The sequence below is a fragment of the Prosopis cineraria genome, unplaced genomic scaffold (genome assembly GCF_029017545.1).
Source record: "Prosopis cineraria cultivar Desert tree isolate PC_DT_omini unplaced genomic scaffold, ASM2901754v1 PC14, whole genome shotgun sequence".
Taxonomy (NCBI): domain Eukaryota; kingdom Viridiplantae; phylum Streptophyta; class Magnoliopsida; order Fabales; family Fabaceae; genus Prosopis; species Prosopis cineraria.
The window spans coordinates 12,051,897-12,074,015 of NW_026555345.1; the positions used below are offsets into that span (position 1 = coordinate 12,051,897).

The 22,119-nt window shown below is 35.5% G+C and overlaps 1 protein-coding gene across 7 annotated transcripts in view; it reads left to right on the forward strand.

The window, feature by feature from the left end:
* LOC129292684 (phosphatidylinositol-3-phosphatase myotubularin-1-like) overlaps positions 1–22,119 on the forward strand; it is a 42,744-nt gene that overhangs the window by 11,995 nt on the left and 8,630 nt on the right. For all 7 annotated transcript variants that reach the window (XR_008588942.1, XR_008588943.1, XR_008588944.1 and 4 more), the window contains 10 exons: positions 10,306–10,375; positions 11,550–11,599; positions 13,704–13,993; positions 14,103–14,176; positions 14,323–14,386; positions 14,482–14,541; positions 14,877–14,976; positions 15,080–15,193; positions 20,921–21,090; positions 21,531–21,615. Coding sequence is in view for 3 of the 7 variants with exons in the window: in XM_054930283.1 (XP_054786258.1) it covers positions 10,306–10,375; positions 11,550–11,599; positions 13,704–13,993; positions 14,103–14,176; positions 14,323–14,386; positions 14,482–14,541; positions 14,877–14,976; positions 15,080–15,193; positions 20,921–21,090; positions 21,531–21,615 (1,077 nt within the window). In the remaining 4 variants the exon portion in view is untranslated. The remainder of the gene's footprint in view (positions 1–10,305; positions 10,376–11,549; positions 11,600–13,703; positions 13,994–14,102; positions 14,177–14,322; positions 14,387–14,481; positions 14,542–14,876; positions 14,977–15,079; positions 15,194–20,920; positions 21,091–21,530; positions 21,616–22,119) is intronic.

A 22,119-nucleotide genomic window follows, 5' to 3' on the forward strand; every position in this document is an offset into this window, starting at 1 on the left:
AAAACAAAGAAGCCACAAACCCTCAAAAAGACAACCTACTTCATGAACTCATGTAGATGGTTGAAAAATACACATCAATACTGCAGGGAGAAGTTGCCGGAGAATCCTCTTTCTCACGCATCCTCATGTGCAAGCCCATGAATCTCCATCAAGATTGAAGGCAGCATGTAGAGATGCCACCGGATTTGGCAAATGTGCCAATCAGAGGGTGTTGACTCTCCTTAGCTAGGCTATGTCATCAATAAAGACACAGAAGCCTAAAAGCTAACCTCACTCTCTCAGTTTTGAATGTGAGAAATGAGAGTAGATCAGAACATCATTGCTTTGATGCCGTGTTAATCTAAATGGTTCAAATATACATGATGTTTCATTTAGGAAGAGGATTTATACTCAAAGAATAAGCATGGCTAATGATAGAGCTTGTAATTGGTGTGTAAATTCCATAACAGAATAGGAGAAGCTTGAAGCAGTTGTGGTATGTCTTGAAGGTAAAGCCTTGAATTGGTACCAATAACTTGATACAAGGACACCCTTGAGCAATTGGTTAGAGTTCAAAAGAGAATTGCTGCGATGATTTCACTCCTCCCAACCAAGTGGTGAGTACTAGAGGTTATTGATAGCGGAGCAAGAAAAATCTGTGCTTCAATTTGTAGAAGAGTTCTGGTTATTGTCAATTCCATTAAGGGAAGCTTTGGAAGAATGTTTGATCGGAGCTTTTTGTTCCAGGCTAAAGGCTGAAATTAGGGCTAAATTGAAGCTAGCCAAATCTGCCATGTTGAGGGAACTGATGGAGATGGCCGTGTGCGTTGATGAGAGAAATTAGATTTTGGCTAAAAGCAAAGAGGCTAGGGCAACCCAAGTCCAACAAACCCATTTTGGCCCAAAACAGATTCAGCCCAACCAACTTATTTTGCATGTGTAGCCCATATTGAGGCTAGTAAGCATGTGACACCCTTAGTGACGTCTTCTGTAGAAAATATGAAGTTGACAAAAGCTAAAACAGAGCAATTGAAGGTTGGGAGTAAATCAAACTGGGGTTTTGTAGCGAAGAAGGGAGGCATTTCTCGGTGTCTATCTGATGTTGAAATTGCAAGAAGAGAGCTTGGGCTATGTTTCAAGTGTGGTGATAAATATAGCCCAATCCATCAGTGCAAGAACAAAACTCTCCAAGTGTTAATAATAGAGATGAGGACAAATAGAGCCATTAAGGAGGAGGAAGTAGAACTTGAACTGAAAGCAGTAGGTCCTGAAAATTTTGATGGAAGGATGCAAATGGAATTATCTCTCAACTCCACGGACGGGTTCGGCGGTAAAAGGGAAGATTGTAGACACTAAGGTGGTCATTCTTATTAACAGTGGCACCACCATAACTTTTTTGTAGAATATGTGCAGAGTAAATTGAAATTACCATTCGATTAAATTTCTGAATATACTATTGCGGTAGGCGATGGGTTTGTTGTGAAGGGGAAGAGGCATTGTAAGGACCTCTGTTTGAGTGTTTAGGGTCTAAACATAGTTCAAACCTTCTACCCTTTTACGCTGAGAGGTATTGATGCAATCTTGGGAATGGAATGGTTGAAGTCCTTAGGTGATGAGAAGGTTAACTGGGGCCAATTAACAACGAAGATTGGCAATGAGGAAAAGAGAGTTTGCTTGCAGGGTGACCCCTCTCTTACTTAGGCTCAAATGACCTTTAGATCCTTGATTTGATATGTGGGAAAGAAAGGAGAAGGGTTTCTAATTGACTATAATGGATTGATAGGTGGCAATGAAGGCATACAATTATGAGCCTAGAAATTCAAGAATTATTAGAGAAATTCCCTATGACCTGCCAAGTTCACGAAAGCCTACCTCCACCTCATTCCAATGATCATGCTATTGTTATTAAGTCGGGAGAACAAACACTGAACATTAGACCCTACCGGTACCCTTATTTGCAGAAGAGTTAAATAAAAAATATGGTAAAACGTATATTGAAAGCTGAAATTATTCAACCAAGCAACAACCCTTACTCAAGCTTGGTATTGGTGGTGAAGAAAAAAGATGGAAGTTGGAGGTTTTGTGTGGACTACAGTGCTTTGAACAAAATTACCGTTCCAGATAAATTTCTTATTCTAGCCATTGATGAGTTATTGGATGAATTGAAGGGAGCCACAATTTTTTTCAAGTTGGATTTGAAGTCTGGGCACTATTAGATTCGGATAAATGTTAGGGATGAGCATAAAACAACATTAAAATACATAAGGGACATTATGATTTTAAGGTGATGCCCTTTGGATTAACTAACGCTCCCTCAACCTTCCAGTCTTTGATGAATGAGGTATTTAGAGAATACTTATGCAAGTTTGTGTTAGCATTTTTCCATGATATTCTTACATATAGCGGTGACCTAACATCACATTTGAAATATCTGGAGATTGTATTTTCTATTTTGAGAGAAAACTAGCTTGTGATTAACTTAAAGAAATGCAGTTTCGAACAACCAAAGATTGAATATCTAGGTCATCTCATAGCAAAGGAAGGGCTTCAAGTAGATCCGGCCAAGATAGAAAGCATGGTGATATGGCTAAAGTCTAAGAATGTGAAATCCTTGAGGGGATTCCTCAGGCTGACCTGGTACTACTATTGATTTGTCAAGAATTATGGGAAGATTGCTAGTCCTCTCACTGATTTACTCAAAATGGATTTCTTTAAGTGGTCACCGAAAGTAGAAAAGGCTTTTGAATAGCTTAAAATAGCCATGACTATGCTACCAGTGCTTGCAATGCCCGATTTTACCATCCCTTTTGAGTTAGAAACTGATGCCTCTGGTATTGTTGTAGGGGCAGCTAGATGCAGCAAAACTGACCTGTGGCTTATTTTAGCCAAAAACTCTCAATAGGGCTCAACAATGCTTTATTTATGAAAGAGAGCTCATGGCTATTGTTATGGTAGTCAAGAAGGAGCAACATTATCTTTGGGGCCATAAATTCATCATTCATACTGATCAAAAGGCCTTGAAATACTTGCTGGAGCAAAGAGTAGTTGAAGAAAGCCAGAAAAAATGGGTTTCTAAATTAATGGGATTCAAATTTGAAATTGTGTATAATCCTGGTAAAGAGAATGGGGCTGTTGATGCTCTATCCAGACAAGAAGAATCGCTGGAATTAATGGGATTTTTCTTATGGCAGTATAATGATGCGGAAGTATGGGAGAAAGTGGTCCAAGCAGATCTGAAATTGAGTGAAATTCTGCAGCAACTCATCCTTGATAAAAAAGGGGTGGAAGGTTACAGCTTAGTACATGGCTGTCTACACTATAAAGAGAGGTTAGTTCTTCCAAAAGATTCCACCAAGATTCCCTTATTACTCAAGGAATACCATGACTCTCCAAGAGGGGGGGCATTTGGGCTATTTACACCCCTACAAGAGGCTGTCCAATGTGGTGTATTGGAAGGAATGAAAAGAGATCTCTAGCAATATGTGGTGAGTTGGAAGGTGTACCAAAAGAATAAGCATCAAGTTTTGTCTCCCGCTGGCCTGGTACAACCATTAACTATTCCACAAAGTGTTTGGGAAGATATTGGCATGGATTTCATCACCAGGCTTCCCGAATCAAAGAGGTATGATACCATACTAGTAGCTGTGAATGGACTTACAAAATATGCTCATTTTTCCCCTCTTGCTCACCCTTTTACTTCAAAGGATGTTGCTGAAAAGATAACAAAGGTTGTGAAGTTGCGTGGTTTCCCTAAAACCATAGTTTCAGATTGAAATAGGGTTTTCATTAGCGACTTATGGCAAAAATTGTTCAAACAGGATAGAACTCAACTTTGACTTAGCTCATCCTACCATCCGCAATCCAATAGACAAATTGAGGTGCTAAACAAGAGCTTGGAGGCTTATTGGCATTGCTTTGCCAATGAAAAGCTTACTCCATAGGCTAAATGGTTATCTTGGGATGAATATTGGTATAATACTTCATATCATGGTACTGTTGGCAAGACACCCTTTAAAGAAGTGTATGGTAGGGACTCCTTTACATTTTTTAAGCTTAGTGGTGAACCTTTTGCTATAGAAGGTGTGAATGAACAGATTCAAGTTCGAAATCAGATCATTTTGTTTTTAAGGGGCAATTTAGCTAAGGCTCAAAGCAAAATGAAGGAGCAACCGGACAAGCATTGCAGAGATGTGCATTTTGACGTTGGAGATCTTGTCTATGTGAAACTCTGACCTTATAGGATGAAACCTTTGGCTATGAAGATCAGCAAAAAGCTTTGCCTGCATTTTTATGGTCCTTTCAAGGTTCTTGAGAAGGTTGGATCAGTGGCTCATAGACTGAAACTTCCACCTACTGCTCACATATGGTGTTTCATGTTTCTGAGCTCGAGCAATCTGTCCATTCTGCTGTGGTAAATCCTACCATTCCTCCAATACTTTCTCTTGAATTCGAATTACAGGTGCAACCTCAAGATAATAGAAGGGTTCACAAGCTTTTAAATGGATGGCAAGAGGTGTGAGTTAAATGGCAAGATTTTCCTGAGTTTGAGAATTCTTGGGAAGATGCTGATCTGATTAGAAACCAATTTCCAGCCTTTCCCCTTGAGGACAAGTTGAAGTTTTTAGGGGAGGGTAATAATAGAGCCCGTAATTTACTCACACTTATAAGAGGAGGTTAGACAGGAAGAATGGCTTAAATGGAAAAGCTTTGACTGGTCAAGATGATTATCGTTCAGTTCCTGGCTGTAAAGAACAGTAAATTATGATCCTATGTTATGTTTAGAATCTATTGAGTAGTAGGGGCTATTTGTAAACCTTACTATGAGTATTAGCAGTCTTTTGCTTTGTTTTTGGCTGGCATATCTTTTGTAATGGAATCATGAGGAGAGCCTGGCCTCTTGAATGCGGGAAGCTGTGAGACCACTGTGTGTTATGGTTCTGTTATTGCTATATTTTGATATTAAGGGGAGATAGGGTTTTGGCCAGAATTAGTGAGTGTCATTGTAATGCTGATTTGGCTTTTTTTTTTTGGTTCATTAATATCAAAACCTCAACTCCGCCTATGTTTATAACCGGTCCCAAGCTTGGGTAAAGGAGGAGGGTTGTGTTAGGCCATCAATAGCTAATATAAAACTTTGTTGAATCTATCATGAACATGGACAATAGATGTTATAATGTTAATGCTAGGTCGTTGCTCGTAAGTAACGCGCTGCATGGTTCGAGTACAGTGATAAGTGAGTTAGCCGCTGCATCGGCGCCCGGATGTAGTGTTAAATGAGTAAGGGCTACTGCGTCATTCTGGTCACACGCGGCTAAAGAGGTTAGTCCATGAGAGCAAAATTAGATTTGGTACTTGAAATGTTGGGACATTGAATTGTAAATTTGTAGAGGTTGTAGGGGTTATGATTCAAAGGAAAATCAATATCCTTTGTCTGCAAGAAACAAAATGGCGTGGAGAAGAAGCTAAGGATATTCAAGGTTTCAAATTTTGGTATACAAGAAAAGTAAGCGCACGCAATGGAGTAGACATCATTATGGATAAGGAGTGGAAGAAGAATATTGTAGAAGTTAGCAGAATTGGAGACAAAATTATTTCCTTAAAAATGATAATTAGACGTGAGACTGTTAATATTGTTAGCACTTATGCGCCGCAAGTCAGGACAGAAGCCAGTCTTAAGAAATTATTTTGGGAGGATCTGGAGGGGTTGATTTGACACATACCACAGAGTGAAAAAATTTTTATTGGAGGAGACTTTAATGGGCATGTTGGGAAGGAGGTTGGTCAGTATACGGGGGTGCATGGTGGTTTTGGTTTTGGAGAGCTAAACAATGAAGGACAAACTCTTCTTGATTTTTCATTGGCATATGATTTTAAGATTGCCAACACTTGTTTCAAGAAGAGAGATAAGCATCTCATCACTTACAAAAGTGGAGCCTCAAGTTCACAGATTGATTTTCTTTTGGTTAGGAACACAGATAGAAGATTTTGTAAAAATTGCAAGGTGATCCCCGGAGATGCTGTAATGACACAATATAGAATCCTAGTCCTTGATGTGTGTATTATGAGTAAAATCCAAAAGCGTCGACAAGTAGTAGCACCAAGGATTAGGTGGTGGCAATTAAATGGTGAGAAGCAAGATATTTTTAAGCGAAATCTTTTGGACAAAGGAATTTGGGAATCTCAGGGAAGTGCTAACATCATGTGGAAGGATATGGCTAAAAAGATACAGGAGGTTGCAAAAGTAGTTTTGAGAGAATCAAAAGGTTCTGGTTCGAGAAATAAGGAGTCTTGGTAGTGGAATAATAATGTACAGGACAAAATCAAGTATAAGAAGATCTGTTCTAAAGCTATACATTTGTGTAACAATGAGAAAAATTGGGAGAGATACCATATGGCTAAGAAGGAAACTAAGAGAGCTGTGGGTAAAGCTCGTTCTAAAGCTTTTGAGGAATTTTATAAGAGCCTTGAGACGAAGGAAGGAGAACGAAACATTTATGAAATTACCAAGAGTAGGGAAAGAAAATCAAGGGATCTAGAACAGGTAAGGTGCATTAAAGATGAAGAGGGAAGAATTTTAGTTACAGATGATAAAATTAAAAATAGATGGGAGACTTACTGTTCCAAACTTTTCAATGATGGAGAGGGTTCATCTAGTAACTTGGAGGATTTAGTAACTGGTGAAGGAGAACAAAATTTATCATTCTATCGAATAATACGTGATAAGGAGGTAAAGGAAGCTCTTAAGAAAATGGCAAATGGTAAAGCCAATGGACCTGATTGTATATCTATCGAAGCATGGAAATGTTTAGGTGAAGAAGGGATGAGATGGTTAACTAAGTTATTTAATGCGATCTTACGGTTCAAGAAATGCCTGATGAGTGGAGGAGAAGTACATTAATTCCTATTTATAAAAATAAAGGAGATGTCCAAAATTGTACTAACTATAGAGGGATTAAACTCATGAGCCACACAATGAAATTGTGGGAGAAAATAATTGAGCACAGGTTGAGATTGGAGACAAGTATTTCTGAGAATCAGTTTGGTTTTATGCCAGGTAGATCAACTACAGAGGCGATTTATCTACTAAGGGGATTAATGGAAAAGTATTGTTGCAAAGATAAAGATTTACACATAGTTTTTATTGATTTGGAAAAAGCTTATGACCGTATACCAAGAGAAGTGCTTTGGAAAGCATTGAGAAAAAAGGGAGTACGGATTGCTTATATTAAAACCATACAAGATATGTATGAGGGGGTAAAAACTAGTATAAGAACACCTAGTGGTCAAACAAAGGATTTTTCTATAAAGATTGGACTACATCAGGGATTATCTCTAAGTCTTTATCTATTCAACTTGATCCTAAATGTTTTGACGGAGCATATTCAAGGGGAAATTTCCAAATGTATACTCTTTGCGGATGATATAGTTCGTATAGCAGAGACAAGAGAAGAGGTTAATTGCAAACTTGAGTTATGGAGGAGGACATTGGAGTCGAAAGATTTCCGTCTGAGTAGGAGTAAAACAGAATATTTATATTGTAAATTTAGTAAGAGACTATTTGACAATAATTTGGAAGTGAAATTGAGAGATCAAATTATACCTCAAGTGGAAAAGTTTAGATATTTGGGAGCCATTATTCAAAATGATGGCGAAATCAGTGGAGATATATAGAATTCAAACTGGGTGGTTTAATTGGAGAAAAGCTAAATGAGTTATTTGCGACCGTAAGGTGCCTAATAAACTAAAAGGAAAGTTTTATCGCACTGCTATTAGACCGGCAATGTTATATAGTAGTGAATGTTGGGCTCTAACGGGACAGCAAGAGCATAAAGTTGGAGTAGCAGAGATGAGAATGTTACGATGAATGTGCGGACATACACAACAACAACAACAACAACAACAACAAGCCTTTATCCCACTAGGTGGGGTCGTCTACATGGATTGCAAGACGCCATTGTGCTCTATCATTTATCAAGCTTTTAGGAATATTATTAATTAAGAGATCGCGTTCAACAACTTTCAAGAGTGTTCTCTTAGGCCTTCCTCTACCGCTCTTAATCGGACTCAAAGTTATATGTTCCGCTCTTCTCACTGGTGCCTCCTTTGGTCTTCTTTGTACATGCCCAAACCATCTCAACCGATTTTCTACCATTTTTTCCTCAATAGGTGCCACCCTCACTTTTTCGCGTACATGCTCATTTCGAATTTTATCTTTACGTGTATGTCCGCACATCCATCATAACATTCTCATCTCTGCTACTCCAACTTTATGCTCTTGTTGTTCCGTTAGAGCCCAGCATTCACTACTATATAACATTGCCAGTCTAATAGCAGTGCGATAAAACTTTCCTTTAAGTTTATTAGGCACCTTACGGTCACAAATAACTCCTTTAGCTTTTCTCCAATTAAACCACCCAGCTTGAATTCTATATGAAATATCTCCACTGATTTCGTCATCATTTTAAATAATGGCTCCCAAATATCTAAACTTTTCCACTTGAGGTATAATTTGATCTCCCAATTTCACTTCCAAATTATTGTCGAATATTCCTTTACCAAATTTACAATATAAATATTCCGTCTTACTTCTACTCAGACGAAAACCTTTCGACTCCAATGTCCTCCTCCATAACTCAAGTTTACAATTAACCTTTTCTCTTGTCTCTGCTATAAGAACTATATCATCCGCGAAGAGCATACATTTCGGGATTTCCTCTTGAATATGTTCCGTCAAAACATTTAAAATCAAGTTGAACAAATAAGGACTCAGAGATGATCCCTGATGTAATCCAATTTTTATAGGAAAATCCTTTGTTTGACCACTAGGTGTTCTTATACTAGTTTTTACCCCCTCATACATATCTTGTATGGCTTTAATATAAGCAATCCGTACTCCTTTTTTTTCCAACGCTTTCCAAAGCACTTCTCTTGGTATACGGTCATAAGTTTTTTCCAAATCAATAAAAACCATGTGTAGATCTTTATATTTACAACGATACTTTTCCATTAATCCCCTTAGTAGATAAATTGCCTCTATAGTTGATCTACCTGGCATAAAACCAAATTGATTCTCAGAAATACTTGTCTCCAATCTCAACCTGTGCTCAATTTCTTTCTCCCATAATTTCATTGTGTGGCTTATGAGTTTAATCCCTCTATAGTTAGTACAATTCTGTGCGGACATACACGTAAAGATAAAATTCGAAATTAGCACGTACGCGAAAAAGTGAGGGTAGCACCTATTGAGAAAAAAATGGTAGAAAATCAGTTGAGATGGGCTGGGCATGTACAAAGAGGACCAAGGGAGGCACCAGTGAGAAGAGTGAAACATATAACTTTGAGTCTGATTAAGAGGGGTAGAGGAAGACCTAAGAGAACACTCTTGGAAGTTGTTGAACGCGATCTCTTTATTAATAATATTTCTAAAAGCTTGATAAATGATAGAGCACAATGGCGCCTTGCAATTCATGTAGCCGACCCCACCTAGTGGGATAAAGGCTTGTTGTTGTTATTGTTGTTGTATTAATATCAAAACCTCAGGATTTTCCCTTCTCATTTAATTCTGTCACTGTATTTTCTGCATTTAATATTGCATTTTCTGGTTGAGTCCCATTAGCTAACCATAGCCTATCAGTATAGCCTACCCTGTACAACCATTGACTTCCTACTAGTATACTTGTGCGCCCTATGATACTAATAATATTACCTATTCTGACAAGACTAATGAGGCTAATTACTGTGAGGGAGTGATGATGATTCTACTATTTACGGACCTGAATGAGCTGAATATACATCTCATTAATATAAAACAGTTACAAATGATATATAGACACTTGTACCGAGAAGCATCTACACAAATGTACAAGAAAGAGTAATCAGTTATACCTGAAAGCTATAAAAAAATGTATAAAACCACAAATACGATTTTCCCTTTTGTCATAACAAGGATCCAATAGTGATAGAGATCAATGGCAAAACGACATGAGAGGAGAATGAGTTTTATAATGTTGCATAGGGTTTCGTGATTCAGGCTGAAACTTAGTGTGGAGTGTCTTGCAGCTCAATATGTGAGGAATAGTTTGAATTGTCTTCTGCTACTTTATCTTCCTAGGAGAGTGTGCTTTTGCTGCAATTTCTTGCGTTTTCCCTCAGTGTTTCACTTTTGTAACATAGATACTCAGCTTTTATATTATAAATCATATAGAAATCGCAGAGTTTCATCAATTAATCTTGTAAAACTTGAAATACATTTATGACATTGTGTTGTAAACCCATTAAATTTGTTACTGTGTAATATTTATTATCTATTGCTCTTTGCCAATTTAGGCTGTGAAGACTCAATCTACTCTTCGTCAGTTGGACAAAACACCATCACAAAGATTGCTCCAGGTCATTGGTAAGCTTTTAAATAACTTTGTCTTGATTGATAGTATTGCAAGAAATTTTCAGCAATCGGCACAGTGCTGCATGCCATGAATTCTTTAGAAACTCTCTTTTAATTTCTCTCTTCTCCTGGGAAGAGTGGCAGGGCCTGTCTATTACCATCCCAGTTGTTATCACTGCTGGGATGGCAGAGACTGGCCCAAATTTCTGGCCAAGATTCATATGATATAGAGAATGTGCAACAGCAGCCTTATCTTTGATATAATTGTTTGATGTTTCGTGTCAAGCTTTTCTTTATTTTCTTATTAAAAGAAAATTTAAGAGAAAAGCGCACAAACTGCTTTTATGCTGAAGAGAAGGTCATTTAAGTTTTACTTTGAATGATTATTATGTTTTCTATAATGAGAACTGGTATGTACTTTTAATTCGGTGCTGTTTTTACCCAATAATTTCATAGGTTAAGGAAAAATCATGGTTTAATGTTCTTGATGTTATTTGCGGTATTTATTTGAAGTAGTCTGTTACTACAATTTTCCAGATGGTTCCTCCATGGTGTTCCTAAAGGATATTTCCCTGACCAATATTGAGGAGAATTCGAAGATATTTTTCTCTGAATGTTGTTTGTGGCAAATCAGATTTAGCATTTATTATAAATAATTTTTCTTTATTATAGGGAGATGAGTTAGGTTTAGTTTTTTCATACCTCTTGACTTGTGTATATATGATCCCCATGTACAGCGAGTTTAAATAAATCAATGAGAAGTTCTTCATTTTGCCACATTGTTTAGCAAATTTATAAATTATGTTTTATTTTTATTTTTATTTTTATTAATTTTGAGTTTTTCTTTTGAAGAATATGCTATCCTCAATTTTTTCTGTAGAAATGAAATTTTTATATAGGAATTTTTTATAGTAGTCTTTAAATTCAGTGGTGAAAATGATAATTCTAAATGGGTTTTACTATCTTTTTCTTGAGTTCATAATTCATATAGATGTTAAAATGGAATATGGAATCTAGTTTTTTAATTGTTATCTTTATCAACAGCACTGTTGATCTGTTTCCTTCACCATAGGCTGTTGAACCATTAAATGCTTTGTGATTGGGGTGTCAGCATTTTCTTAATTGCTTAACTGGGCCTTGGAGCACTGCTCGATTACTTGTATTTCCTTTTTTTTTTTTTATGCAGGAAAGGATATGAGAATTATAGTTTTTGGTTTCAGATCTCGTACAAAACAGGTAATATTAACAACGAGAGTAATTTTGGCTTTTGTATTTGTTACAGATTATAATAAAGCTATACCTGAGTTTCTGTTAACAGTTTATTCTTGTAAGTTGAATTGGTCATTGAAAGCATTGTAAAACTTAAAAGATTTCTAATATTTCTCTTATTTTTTTAAAGGGATAATGCAATTGTTAGTACCTTACGTTTGGGAGTCTTAATTACTGAGGTCTTATTGATTTTACTATTTCATAGTTCCTAATTTAATCTACGTGACTTTTCTTGCTTCCCACATTATTAATCTACATGGCTGCAATATCAGTGTTCTGTTAGCTACGTTAGCATAATTTAACGGTGTTAATTTCTCTGATAAGTTCAAGGACTGCCTAGATAAGTTTATGAAACGTTAAGGAATAAAATGATAGAAATTAAACTTGAGGGACCAAATCAACAACTTTCCCAAATTTAAGGGACTAAAAGTTATATCATTCCTTTTTCAAATTATATGTTTAATTTATATAAATTCAAAAATTAAATCCGAATGACATTTTTAATATTTTAAAATTTCTCCTAAAACATTTTTTAATCTAAATTTAATTTCTTAGTAAAAAAAATATAAATTTATGTTATATTTTAGTATTCAAACAATTATTGGTCATAGGTAATGGCACTATCTCAATGTATTGTTTGGTACTAGAAAATAAAGTTCTTTCACCCATAAAATATAACGTCTATTGTTGTTATTTGATATGTTTGGCATGACTTTTTTAAAATTATTATAAAATATTGGATTAAAATTTTATTAGACTTTTTATCTATGATTGTTTTTCCATATCGTTTAAACAGTTAACCTTTTCATGGCACTTGCAATTTTTGACACACTTTATTCTCTCATGAACAGTGCAAATATGTAATTTTCCTTCCATTTCTTAGTTTGTTTTTGTTTCAGGAAAATTTTACCTGATCTATCATAGAATTAATTTTATTTCATAAAATGGAAGTACTTAAATACAAGCATTCAATTTAGTTTTCCAGAAACAGTTCATTTATAAATAGTAAAAAAGCTTGGTTCTCTTTTTATGTCTTGTTTATTGTAATTCTTTTTATTGCAATATGGGAAATATATGACATGAAAGAGAATATGCCACATATCATTTACAAGATAATTTAGCTTAATTAATAAATTAATCAACTTTGAAACATTTCCAATACCCTTAGTGTGCTTTAACTTGCCGTCTTTTTTTCCTCCCTCAATAGAGAAATATTTTGTAAGATAATGTAGCTTGATTAAGTAATTTATTTTAGTAATACCTTTTTTTTTATTATTATTGAAAGAAAACTAATAGACAATGGTTCTTTTTAAGAAGTTATGTCGGAGGGCTATTTATGGAGCCTCAAATACAATGACTAAATTAGCTTAAACTTAAAAAAGAAAATAAAAATGAATTTAAAACAACACAAAATAATACCTGAGTTTTAAGATAAAATTAATTACTAAAACATAAAATTAACAACGCAAACTATAAATTTAACTAAAATCTCTTGCGCCTAGATGAAGATTTTCCAAATTGCCCATCAGTGAGAAGCATTAATCCTTCCTGCCTCTCTGTTCAAGTCAAGGCTGGCTTGCACCTTGTTCACTCTAAAAAGCACTTTGGGCTCTTGTGCGAGGGGCGTGTTAAAAGATATTAATAAAAGCAATCATATGAGTTCGCTTAGAAGCTTAAGGGCATTGAAGTGGTGATTGATGAGTTGTAACAAGATATTTAGTAGCTATTGTATTTGATGTGGAGATGGAGTCCTGTTTTTTCTTTAATAATTTTTTTTATGTTGTGATGGGTGGTTTATTTGAGGGTAAGGAGCACTTTGTTTTTGGTTAATGTTTGCTTAAATAATCAGTAATTCTCATATTTTTCTTCTCTGTATAGGATTCTTATTGTGGTTTTTGAAGTATTCAAAATTATATGATATCTGAAGAAAAAGTCAAGGAAGTTTGTATTTTGACATTGTTGTAAGCCAGTGAGAATGTTATTGTCTTGTTGTAAAGAAACAACCATTTATGTGGTTGCTCTTCATATCTTCTATTTAGTGTGGGATCTTATGTTGGTTGTTAATTTACAGAGACGGGCAATATTTGAAACATTACTGAGATTGACAAAGCCTGCGAGACTTTGGGATCTCTATCCTTTTGTATCAAGGCCTTCTAGTTTAAGGAACACAAACCCAAAAGTTCGTTTACTGGATGAGTATTTTCGGCTTCTTGGGAAAGGATCTTATCGTGGATCAATTGATATGATCAGAAATGGGTCCTTTACCTTGTCCAATGCCTTGTGGAGAATAAGTAGTGTGAATTCCAACTATACCATGTGTCAAACTTATCCATTTGCATTGATTATTCCAAAGAGCATTAGGTAATTTATTGAGGTTCAAATTTTCTTCCTTTTCCAATTAGTCTTTGCTTAAATAAAATTCAATCGACAAATCCATTTATTTGATATCTTTGCATTGTCCCATTGCTAGTGATGATGAAGTGGTTCAGGCTTCCACTTTTCGAGCAAGATGCCGGCTGCCTGTAGTTTCATGGTGTGATCCTGGTATATGAGAAATACGTTTTTTTTTTTCATAGATGTTATTTATTCTATTCCTCTCATTGTGTTCTTATCCCCTTTTCATTCTTTTTGTAGTATTGAAATTTAATAGATCACTTCCTTTATGCTCTAATTTGGCTGATGAACTATAGGTACTGGTGCAGTCCTTGCTCGTTCATCACAACCCTTAGTTGGTCTTATGATGAATATGAGAAGGTAATGTACACTACTCAATCAACTTTATCCTCTTAGTATTTTTAAGGAAGGGGGTAAAACTAGAGAAGTTTTTACTTTCCTGTTATTGCTTGCAGCAACACAGATGAAAAGCTTGTGGCTGCACTTTGCAACAAACTGGATGATGGTTCACGGAGGTAAGATTGTAGCTTCTCTTTCACATGTTTTACCATGCTATATTATAGACTTGCAATATGAATATATGCTGTTCTTTGCCGCATAAATATAAAGCATCAGCGTTATATGTGATAGTAAATATCTTGGAGTCCATGACCATATCAAATATTGATGCATCAATATTTTCAAATTAGAAATTCTTTCTCCATAAATCAAAATTTCTTTTTATCCTTAATCACTTTTCTATAATATATCACTAATTCACTAAATAACTGCAGTACACTATATATTTACCTCAGGTGGTTGCTTATATGATTTTGTGGTTAAGTTGGTTTGTATTTTTTTCCCATTTTAGGAAGCTATACATTGCTGACGCGAGACCAAGGAAAAATGCATTAGCTAATGTGGCCATGGGGGGTGGTTCAGAGTCATCATCAAATTACTTTCAATGTGAGGTCTGTGGAAAGTTCTTATTGTGCTCAATTGGTTTCTTTTGGTGATTATGTTATCATGTTATTCTAATTTCTAAATGCTTCAATTTATGCTTTACATTCTCAGGTAGTCTATTTTGGGATAGACAACATCCATGCAATGAGAGATAGCTTTGCTAGACTCAGAGAGTACTTAGATACTTATGGCAAAGCATCATCAGATGGAATGTCATCTTTTTCGGTGAGCCTATAAATCATATAAAGACTCAGTTATTTGTAATATAGATCACATGTCAAGGGTATTAGATGGTACTCCTTTAAACAAAAGAGATATCAGATTTTATTTAACCAAGCTTTTGAGTTGAACAGTGCAATTTACTCTTTCTTTTTTTTTTTTGGTTTTTTTTTTTTTGAAGAAATTGAGGGAAGAATCTTCATTGTGAATGTTTTATATTACAATCAGCTTTGCTAGAAGTTTTTTTGCCAAAAGAGTTAACAAATTGATGTGATTCTTGTGGTAATTAGCTCAATACCATAGTCAGCAACTCTGAAGAGTGGCAGATTTGAATGATGGTGCAGGGTGCTGAATTTAAGACATCTACTGATATAGGTTATGAACCTTTTGTTGTCATTTTGAAGTTTTTGTTGGCTATTTTCTTATGTCAGCACGTGTATTAAGGATGCAATGAGGACATGGGGAAATTAGTTATGATATGCCAAAAGGTTTGGTTAAAGTTGGCTATTTTCCTGTACTTAGGTGTGTTATTCCCTACCTGTCGCTCTTTTTTTTCTCCCCCTTTCTATTCAGATCTGATTCTTATTTATTTTTTGGTCTTTATTATTCCCAGTATTTTGGCAGAATCTTCTCAAGATGTTTGAGAGTTTGTATCCATAAAACATACTTCTATTCAGTGAATAAATTATCTTTTATGGCATCACAAAATTCTTCATGGTATCAAAGCAACCATGACCCTGTTCAGGTTTGGCTTGAAAGCTGAAGGCCTGGGTAATCAGATGGTGCTGTTTTAATGCAACAAGTATAGTCCATAGCTTTTTTCAGCAAAGCTTTATCACCTTGACACTTAAAGCTGTCTATCTATGGGAAGGCTTAGAGAGAAAGTAAATTCATTATCAGAACAGGCCAACAGAGTTTGATGTATGTACTTGGGGCAGAAATTGGGAACTTCCATCCAAATGTACTACATAGCCAAGTTGATTGGATATGGCCATGGAACATGTTACAAAAAGGGCAATGATCAAGATTACATGGGCCACAATTATTACAAATGGCTCTTGACACCACTTCTCCTGAGATAAAATTGAAAGATGGAGAAAGAAATGATGCTGACTTAACAGCAGTAATTTCTGAGTTATAGAAGCAAGGAGGTAGCATAGGGTAGTGCACGTGTGATGGAAAAATTTTAAGAAGAAATGGCAAATTGGTGATTGGGAATGATGCAGCATTGCAATAGTAGTTGCTTCAGTGGTTGCATACTAGTCCTCAAGGTGGACACTCAAGAACACAAGCCACATACCAAAAAATTAAGAGTTGGTTTTGGTGGAAGAAAATGAACAAAGATATACAGGATTTTAATAAGAATTGTGACGCTTATGCCCACTATAAATATGAAATAGTAGCAACTCCTGGATTATTGCAGCCACTACTAGTTTGAAGTAAGGTTTGGGAGAGTGTAACAATGGACTTTATTGAAGGTTTACCAAAATCTGGCCAAAAAGATGTAATTTGGGTCATTGTGGATTGAAGAGCAAATTATCCCATCTTTTATCTCTCTCACATCTGTTCTCAATAGCCACACTTGTCCAGTCTAGATCAAGGCACCTGTGGATGTTACTAATTATAGGGATCTAGTGTTCATAAGCAACTTTTGGAAGGAATTTTTGAAGGTGATTAAGATTGAGCAAAAGCGTACTTCCTACTACCCTCAAATGGATGGTTAGTTTGAAGTGTTAAATCGTTGCCTATTAGAAAAATCCTTACGAATGAAGCAAGTGGTTATAACTAGATGAGTGGTGGTAGAACACTAGATTTCATACTTCAACAAAGGCAACTCCATATGAATTGCTTTGGGGTTAGAAAGTCAGAAGCCCTTTATTTATACACCTTATTTAGCTCGATAAGCGATAGCAGAAATGATGGACAAAAGTTAAGGCTAGAGAGTGCTTAGTTGCTGTACTGAAGCACCATCTGAACAGGGAAGCCAATCAAATGAAGCGAAAAGCTGACTTAAAGTGATTTGATTGTGAATTTAAAGTGGTAGTGAGTTTTTTTGAAGCTACACCCGTATAGAGAGATCTCTGCAGCCTCTAGAAGCATTCAGAAGCTAGTACCAAGATATTTTGGACCATATAGAGTTGTCAAAGTTGCCTACAAGCTAGATTTACCCCTTGAGTCTAGAATTCACTCTACCTTCCATGTGTCACTACTTAAACTATGTTCATACCCATCTGTTAAGCAGAGACATCTCCCAAATGATTGGCCAGATGCTCCGACAACCTTAACTCCTATGAGGATACTGAATAAAAGGGTTGGATGACAGAAAGGGAGGATTATCACTGAAATTTTGGTTTAATGGAAAGGAATTCCTGATGAAAAAGCTCCTTGGATGTCACAATTCAATTTTCAGTTGCAGTTTCCAAATTTTCCTATTCCCATCCCTTGAGGGCTAGGGTTGTATTGCAGGGGGTTATTGATATGTTAAAATAAAGTGACAGGGAACCTTGCTGCCAGTGACTGTTAGGACTGAAACTCTATAAATACTTGGTCTATTGACTGTTGTTGTTACTTTTTGTCATTAATGAGAAGTGCAATTAGATTCCCTTGTTCTCTATCCTCCCCCCTCCCTCTCGCTAACTGTTCTTCTCTCTGGTCCTTCTGATTCTCATCTATCCTTCATATTAGGTTCCCTCTGTTACACAATACTGCACTTATCTGGTTATTCAATGGCAGCAGCTTGACCTCTGATCCACATAAATCAAGTGCTGCAGTGCCACAATAAAGAAGAAAGGAGAATCTTCAAATATCTTCTTGGTTTAGATTCTTTGTTTGATGAAGTCCAAGGGTGGAGACTGAAAAGTAAATTCATCATGACTGAACTCAAAGTGTGGATATTTAGAGGTACTTCATCAAGGAGAAAATGGAATCAAAGGTGATGGCCTGGCCTGCATATGTTCTTACCCTAATTCTTGTACTGGGGTTTTTTGCTCCCTACCTGTTGCTTTTTTCCCCTTTCTATTGAGTTCTGATTCTGATATATTATTTGGTCTTTATTATTCCTAGATCATGGTAGAATCCTCTCAAGATGTTTGAGAGTTTGTATCTATAAAACCTACTTATATTCAGTGAATAAATTATGTTTTATGACATCACAACATTCTTCATTTAATAATATTTCCAAAGGTTTGGTTATTGATAGAACACAATGGCATCATACAATCTATGTAGTCAACTTCACCTAGTAGGATAAAGTTTATTGTTGGAGTTGGGTTGATACACACTCCTCATATACACACCACAATTGTCAGATACAATGTGCCTACTTGATTTTCGTTGGTAAAAACTGTTTTTTGGTCTTAAAAATAAAAAACTTGTTTGGGTACTTGTTTCGGATTTAAATGTTTTTAAAGCCATTCTCCATTTTTGTTTTTAAAAACAAAAAATGGAAAAATCTAAGCTATTTTCATTCTTTTTTTTTTAGAACACATTGTATTTGACTATTGTAAATTACTTTCAGCTATGGTCAACCACTATCATAGGCCACTATTATTAACCACTGTTGACCATCACTATTGGCCAATTCCTTAACCCTACAAATGTTGTTAGATTAATATAATCAAACAGCTTTTCTTTTTGTTTTGTTTTGAAAAACAACCTTTAAAAGTCGGTTTACAAAATAACTTTTAAAAACAAAAAATGGCAACAAAACCAAACAAGCCTGATATTTCCTGTTCTTGTTTTCTCTTCTTTTCATATATTGGTATTAGTGCCAGGCTTCTATACTAGGACTGAAATTATTTTCTTCTGTTTTGATACTATTGTAATGATGTATATATTGTGTAATTAGTGTGGTATTTAGTAGTTGGTTAAGGGTTAATTCTCTAGCATTTATTATCTTTGCCTACTTCTTTTGTATAAATACATCAAAAAGTTTTCCTCTCAATATTTTATCATGGTAGTAGAGCTTTAGTTGCTTGCACCTTTTCTGGCGAGTCATGCGTCTCCATGCACCTCCCATCTTTTTCTGACCAGAATCCTTGCGTCAGTGCTTGACTGTGCATCTAGACTTCTTTCCATCACCAGTCAACTTCGTTCTGCTCAGAGTCCTCATCTCTCTTTGTTCCAGCAATGTTACAAAAAATACCTCTGACAATGCTGTGTCTTCCACCATTACTGCTTCAGGAGACCTGCAAAGTATTCCAAAAGATTATAAGTTGAACGATAAGTTGGTCTCTGTATGTTTGCACTTTTTTAGAATGGATGTGGAAAACTTAGTCATTTACTTGGAATGGGTTCTAAGCCAGGAGATCCAACGTTTGATGCTTGGGATGGAGAAGACTCATTAGTTATGTCTTGGTTGTGGAACTTGGTGATTTCCAAAGTGAGTCATACATGTTTATTTCTATCTTCAACTAAGGAAATTTGGGACACTCGGCATCAGACATGCTCAAAAGTAACAGATGCAGCTTAGATTTATGAGATCAAAACCAAAATTTCCAGCATTAAGCAGGGAAATAAATCATCATTCAATTCTCTACTCTTATGAAGAGTTTATGGCAAGAGTTAGGTCATTACTAATGTATTACTATGAAATGCTTTGTTGGAAAGGAGCGGATTTTTTAGTATCCTGTAGGAGTAAATGCAGAATTTGATCCTGTAAGAATCCAAATTTAGTGCTTAGTCTCCAAGCTGGGAATGGATACTATCCAATCACCAGCTTGACGAGGAGTGTTAAAATGATGTAAATATTGTGTAAATAGTGTAGCATTTAGTAGTTGTCAGTTACTAATTCTCTAGCATTTATTATCCTTGCTGACTTCTTTTTTATAAATACTCTTGTAACCAGGAGAATAAGTGATCAGAATTTTTTCCGCTCAATATTTTGTCTGATGCTAATATTGGTAGGAAAAGTAGAAAGAGGAAAAGAAATAGGTAATATCTTTTTTAAATATTGTGCTGTGTATACAGGGAGTGTATATTTGGATGACATGACTCAATGTCATAACTTATTTCTCTAGTAACTATTGTATCCCTAATACATATGTTGACATAAGAAAATATCTAAGAAACATTCAAAATGACGAGAAAATATTCATAATGTATATCATCTACGGTGGGTGATAACAAGAAGCACTGGTAAATACAATGTACTATAATTTAAGATATTTATACATGTAGTACCTTTTTCTTGAAGATGGTTCCTCGCAAGTCCAAAAAAAATTCAAATTGATCTCTAACATGCTTTCTAAATAAATTTAAAATCCACTCAGTAGCCTCAACTTTCAGGAGGACTGATTTTTGACGTGGAATTAGTGTGGCTTGGAAATCAAGAGTTTGACCCTACTATTGTATATTAAAATTATTTAGTCTATATCCTATCTAATGCCAACAATCCAATCCCCATTCCAAACTATGTTTTGGGTTAGATCCCTGGCTGCCCTCTAAATCCCAATTCAATGGAGATTACTTCTTGGCCAAATATTAGCTTTTGGGCAAGTAATGAACTCCCTGGTCCATGATCAGTCATGGAAGTTTTCTTATATTGTCAAGCACCTGATCATTCTAAAAGTTAATGTTCTATGAGAAGTGCTAGAAAGGGTTTTCAATAGTATCTTTGATAATGGCAAACTACTGAACTTCATTAAGTCTGTTTTGATTACTATAGGTTTGTATATCTTTATCTTGAGATGGATTAAACTATTGAATATGTTTTTTTATGGGTTCTATTTACAGAGGAATGGTGGGTGGACATGGGGTGGAGGATTATTAAGTGGCATGTCTGCTTCAGTATCAACACTTGGGGACAGCGGATGGTTACTGCACATTCAAAATGTCTTGGCTGGTTCAGCTTGGATTGCTGCTCGTGTTGCTGTTGAAAAGGCTTCTGTGCTTGCACATTGCAGGTGCTTATCATGGGCACTTTTTCATCTGTTTAAAAATATGAAGTAAACCTTTGTCTTTCAATGCATACCCAACGTGGTTTTCAAGTTTGCTTAAAATTATGGTTGGAAAAGAGAAATATGATGAATGGAAATGCTGACACGCGCACACACTGGCAGCCCCTCTAATTATTATGATAATTTGGCAAAATCTCAATATGGAAGACGTTCCTAATTGGATGATAGCTCTTAAAGATATGGTTGGAAATAAGTACAAGATTTCTGGGTAATAACAAGTTTCTAAGATATAGATGAAGGATGTCATATGCCCCTCAAATCATCTTTGTGCTTTGACAACCTTACTTATTTGTGAGAATTATCGATATCACTTCCCTTGTATGAGTCGTAGATTTCTCAAGAAAGTTGATTCAGTATTTAATATCTTATTTGTTTCAATTCTCCAGTGATGGATGGGATAGAACAACTCAGTTGGTTTCACTTGCTAGTTTGTTGCTTGATCCCTACTATCGGACATTCAAAGGGTTTCAGGTAAATGCTTATTATTGCTTGTTTATTTTACGAATAGCTAGAGACATGTTGTGTGTTCCCTTAGCTTCTGAATTTTATTGAATCCCTAGCTCAAATAGATACACAGGGAAAATGAATTGTAATTCAATCCTTAAAATATTTGAAGAGAAAATAAAATGTTAGCTACCTTGTGAAATTAAGAGAGATTTGAGTAGTTATTGAATGTACTAAGCTACTGTCTTTTTTATTTGTAATCATATGTAGAAGACAAAGAAATAAAGAACAATAACGATAGAAGATATATATTGATCTGCCTAATAAGAATTTAATCAGCCCCAATATCCTACAATAAATACAATATATATTTTGATTCTTAATCCTAATATCCCTAGTGACTTGTGGAAACCATCTTGTATACATAAAAAAAAGAAAAAAATGGATCTTACCTTCATAGATGATCCCACTCTAAAGGAATACAAATTCTTTGACCTCTCAAAGCACACATTTGTGTACTCCTTTCTATCC